The 5,254-nt window shown below is 37.9% G+C and overlaps 1 protein-coding gene across 2 annotated transcripts in view; it reads left to right on the top strand.

Moving 5' to 3' along the window:
- Positions 1–4,158: 4,158 nt before the first annotated feature.
- The window catches only part of znf574 (zinc finger protein 574), a 23,936-nt gene continuing 22,840 nt past the window's right edge, over positions 4,159–5,254 (top strand). Inside the window, exon 1 of one of the 2 annotated variants that reach the window (XM_005731827.1) lies at positions 4,159–4,249. In XM_005731827.1, the coding sequence (XP_005731884.1) occupies positions 4,237–4,249 (13 nt within the window). In that variant the 5' untranslated portion in view covers positions 4,159–4,236. Of the gene's footprint in view, positions 4,250–4,592; positions 4,932–5,254 lie in introns of those variants that run through there. The other variant, XM_005731828.1, reaches the window with a different exon arrangement.

The following is a 5,254-nucleotide window of genomic DNA, read 5'->3' as shown; positions in this document are numbered from 1 at the left end:
TATATATATATATGACTTAAAAACTCAAAGAGGTTTGACTTAGTACAAGTTAAAAAAGCTTCTGTATTATTCAGTCCCATTATCTGAATGGCAATCTACAGTAAGCTCTGAGAGGGTGGTTTACTGATTTACTGCAGCTCAGATACCAAACAGAGCTGAAGACTCAAAATACTAAATAATAACTGAAAATAAAAACTGAGAAGAGAGACTCGCCAATAATAAACAATAAATCCAACTCAAAACGCCGGGACCAGTCAGTGACCGTGACAGCTTCAACAGGTTTTTCCTACAGTTAGGTAATTGTTATTTAACTTTAATACAGATGATGTGGATCTGAACTAAATGTAAGGCAGTACATATTTATGCATTTTGATGTGTAATTTTTATAAAGTTGCTCATCAGGTATGAGTCTCTGGATTTTGCTTTGTGTGAAACCTTTTTAATGAAAGGATTAATGAAATGAAGCTCCGCAGCAGAGTCAGTGTGGATCAGCGAACTCTGGAAAGGATCATTTGAATAATGAAGAAATCAGAACTGTTGTTATGGAAACCATGCTATCGCAAATGTCACTGAAAATGTTTTTGACCTTGACTGATGAAACCTGCTCCTCTGGCTGTATCACACTCATCAGCGAGGGGTTTCTGGGATGGCTTTCTTTTACCTAGTTGGCCCTCTTTTAGCTTCTTGTTTCAAGATGACCTAGCATCACATTGAATTCAAGTCTCATTCGACTCTGTGACCTTAAGGACCTCAAACACGGCTGAATTTCTTCATGGAGTCTTAACAAGAGCCCACACTGCTGCCTCAGAGCGACTCAGACTTTTCAGTCAGACGAGTAAAAGATGGAGAGAATTTAATGAAGTCTCAGGGTGTCCTTTGTTCTTTTGTCTTACTCAGTGTTCACTAGAAAATATTTATAAGCACTTGGACAACCTTTGCTGCTCAGTACTAAACTTTCATGGTTTCCCTTAAGGCTGCCCCTCAGGTTCAGCTAACATTAATTCATACTTTGTCTTTGCACAGCCGTGCAAAGGCCTTGTTTGACTTTCAGCATGAAGTCAAATTGTCTGATAACCGATGAGGAAAGAGTTAAGTTTACAAAATATCAGCACACTCTGCAAGTTACAGTTATGTTGGCATTTTTTGCACAAAAAGCTATTCTGAATTACTTTTGTTGATATAGATTTTTTTCTGCCACCAGAAGTTGACTCCAAGTTATTTTAGTGACTAACATGACTGACATAGCATTGCTGTACCTGAACTGTTTTCTTTATCTACGACAAATATTTCTAAGGTGTTCCAATATAATTATGGCTTTCACTAATTTTTATGCATAAAGGAGTTTTGGCATCACGGTTTCAGCAGATCTTTATGTCAAACTTAGCTAGTGTAGGAGGGACTCACTGCCTTTCAGCTGCCTCTGAAAGTTACAAACTGTTCATCCACACAGTGATCAGTAACTAGTCCGTAAAAATTGTACAAATATCCGTGAAGGCTGTAAGTTTGTCTGCTCTGGGTGTTCGGTTGTCAAACCTTGTGTAGTTCAGGATACTTGTGAATCTTGTTCTAGGTCTGTTAGCCATGATTCACTTCAACACATTATAATGTACTGAGAAGAAGTAGAAATTTACCTTAAAATCAAAGCCTATAATGCTAAGAATTCGTGGCAAATCTATAGGTTGTTTTTTTTTATTAAAAATATCACAGCAGCTCATGTAATCCTGGATCACAAATGACCCCAAACGGTCACATATCACAACTAAATGTATTTTTTTCTCTCTTTAAAAAAACTCAACGTTGTAGTTCAAGCAGCACTGAACACAATAACATGTGTACTCTCTCTTAGTTTTTGGGTTATTAACTTTTAAATTATGATTAGACCTTTTTTTTATAGTATAGTTTTCCCTTCCTTCTACAACATCATACCATCATATCTCACTCAAAGGCATTTAAAATAGCTTGTGGCTGAAGGTGGCTTTACAAATAAATTTGCCTTCATCCATCTGTTAGAACATAATTAAGAAAAGTATCCAACTCGGATTTATTATAATTATAATTTGTTGTAAACATTCAGTGGAAACCCTAAAGTTGATTACAACATACACTGAATAACATGACCTTAATACAATAACCTGTCACGTAGTGTCGTTGCTTACCTGAGATTTGAAGGATGCGCACTCTTTCAATTCTAATATTTGATGCATTAGGTCATAATACAAATAATCTGATTCTTAGAAAAGTGTCCTTTTTGAAAGGCAAGACCAAACACTTCATACCAACCATGAACTAAAGTATTCTGAAGTCGAATGTGAGGCCATCTGTTCGACAGCTAAGGCTTGGGCCAAATTGGGTCATGCAACCAGATAACGATCCCAAACACAGCAGCAAATCTACAGCAGAACGGCTGAAAAACAAAACGGTCGAAGTCCAGGCCTCAACCTGCAGGATCTTAATAGAGCTGTGAATAAGCAAATATCCACAAACCTCAATGAACTGAAGCAACGCTGTAAAAAAAAGACTCGTCCAAAGTTTCTTCAGAATGATGTTCTGAAGAATGTTCTGATGTTCATTTTGTTTGAGTTTTTACTGAATTAAAGACATCACAGGGTATTATATCGCATGTTGCTGATCATGTTGGGTTGTGTTTACCTTATTTTAAGACCTCGTAGGGACTAGATGTATTTTCATTATGTCCTAACATGGAAAACCTACATGGAAAATACAGGATTTCATGCCAGCCCATCCTGTCGCTGAGTGTAGTGATGAACACATTAAAATGATCACCTGTAATTCTGTTTTTAATGTATTCTCCAGAAATTGTGTGGTTGTAAAGTTGTTTGTATGCAGGTCTTTCACTTATATCTTGTTATCAATGAAAATGCCATAGCAGTTTATATCAATGCCATTTAAAATCAGTTTGCACCTGATTTTAAGTCAGTGTGAATAATGAGAAGTCCTCAATGTGCTCAGGGGGAAAAGGGTTCAGTGACATCTGTGCAAGCTCAATTTACCTTTAGCTACATGACTATTAACCTGTAGCCACTCGAGCACACCCACAGCTGAAACTGAGGTCTAACTGAGGGAGATGTTAAGAATGCAGAACAAGATGATGCAGGTGAGTAATCAATGCAGCGTGACAAGACCGCCCTGTTCTCCTGCGAGGTGCAGTCTCTGAACCGCAACCGTCAGTGAAAAGTTGTCATCATGGTGACACGATGCGTCAAGTTTGAGTAATGTTATTCTGTCTTTGTGTGCCTGTGTCTGTGTGTGACCCTGACACATACCATTTGGAATCAAGTTTAGCGCTCAGGTGTAACAGTGCAATTTTAAGAAATAAACAGAGCGGACTAAACTTGAACTGACTTTTATATCTTATATAAGGAATTTGCAATGTATTGCAGTTTATATAGCACAGAAGAACATTTCTATTAAATTTAATTCCACCCTTTTTTTAAAGGGCACTTTTCAGTCCAGTTCAAAACTATTTTATTTATATACTGCAAATTTACAACAACAGGGAAAAGAGCAAAGAGAAACAAGACAAAAATTGACTTTTGAGTCTGAGCAATAAACTTGGGATATTCCAATATCAATAACAACAGACAAAATGCAATAAACCATGAGTCAAATCAATTCTTTCTTTTTTGTGTGTTTTTGGCTTGTTGCTGTACTATGGAATACATTTCGGGCCTCCGTGATGGTGTTATGCAATGAAAAAACAAATCTAAACATTAAAAAAAAGAAAACCTTTGCAGTGTTGTATGTGTAAACAAATACTGTTTGTCTATACACACATTTGCTATATTACCAATGATGCTGAAGGTTTCAGTGCTGCATGTACTAAACTTTCTTTAAATAGCTGTGACAGAAAGACTTCAAATATAGTAGTAAGAGGAGTATTCATTTTTAAGAATGTTTAAACGTCCTAAGAAAGCCAGGACTTTATTAGTTGGTCTAAATTCGTTTGTAAAGTGCGATCACTTTAAAATAGTGATAAATTGATGATTTGTGGTTAAACTTACAGACATATTTGTTTTGTAGCACTGTTAGTAATTGAGGGCCAATGATTGACCTCTTCACGCGTCTTGATGCTCCTGGCGCGCTTTTCGACTACAAACTCTCCGTGCTATGTGTCCTCGAACGCTATTGGCGCATTAAGTGACCGATCGAGCCAATCAGCACGAACCTTCTAACATACGGAAAAAAACTGAAGTTGTCCTATTTCCTCGACAAGCAATGTCCGAGTTAGGTAAGTGTTATTGAATATATTTGGCTTATTTTTACAAAAATACTGCTCTTATGGTCTCATATCGCAAACTGAGATTTATGTATGGAGGATTTCAACGGGGGGAGACAGCTAATATTAACTTTTAGTCTGTCGCCGCCATTATACCACCGAAGAAGCATATCCCGCCCTTCTTCTTCGGTCTTTTCTTCTTCTTCTCCTTGATATCAGAAAGTAAGCACCAGTGGTCCAAGTGGTAAAAGGGTTTAGTCGCTAGCAAATGCGTCGTTGACGCCCGCTGCCAAGGAGTAAAACGCAGGGTGTTTTATTAGCTTCCGAGCTAGCAGGATAGCTGGCTGCCACGCCGCGGACATGTTAGCAGCTTTAGGAAGATGGCCATCGCTGCATGTTAGCAGCAATCTGGTGGTCCGAGATAAAGCTCTTGGGCTGCTAACGGTTAGCCTTCGTTAGCTCGCTGATTAGCTTTCCTCCCAGCTGTTTCATATCAGACCTCCAACAACGAAGCAAACGGGACGTTTTTGAATGCGTGAAACATGAGTGACTTTTATTTTTTAGATCACCCCTCATCCGAGTCACATTGTCTCTGCAGTAACAGCTCTGAACTAACGGCTAGCATTTGAAATAACACAACCGTGGCGCAATATTAGCACACCGTAGGGAGGGAAATAATGATAGGTGCTTGCAGGTAAATTGGCAACTGTATATCACATTTCTCTTTCTCCCTTATTGCTTGACTGAGGTGTAGTCAGTAAGACGTTACAGTTTCTGCAGGTAGGAAAGACCCAAACAGACACAGTGTGGGGCGTTACTGGTATGCCATGATATCAACAAATGGCATAAAACGAGATTTATCCATCCATTTATATATGAAGCTTATTGCTTGACTTTGTTTTTAAACTTGTGTAAAATGTTCATTTTCATGTTGTAAGTCAAGGCCAGTTAAGTTACTATATATGGTTTCTCACTGTTTGGAGTAAACATTTCTTTAAGTGTGTATATATATATATA

The sequence above is a fragment of the Pundamilia nyererei genome, unplaced genomic scaffold (assembly GCF_000239375.1).
Source record: "Pundamilia nyererei isolate P.nyererei 1_Seehausen unplaced genomic scaffold, PunNye1.0 scaffold00045, whole genome shotgun sequence".
In the NCBI taxonomy this organism is placed as follows: domain Eukaryota; kingdom Metazoa; phylum Chordata; class Actinopteri; order Cichliformes; family Cichlidae; genus Pundamilia; species Pundamilia nyererei.
This window is presented reverse-complemented; position numbering and strand designations above follow the sequence as displayed.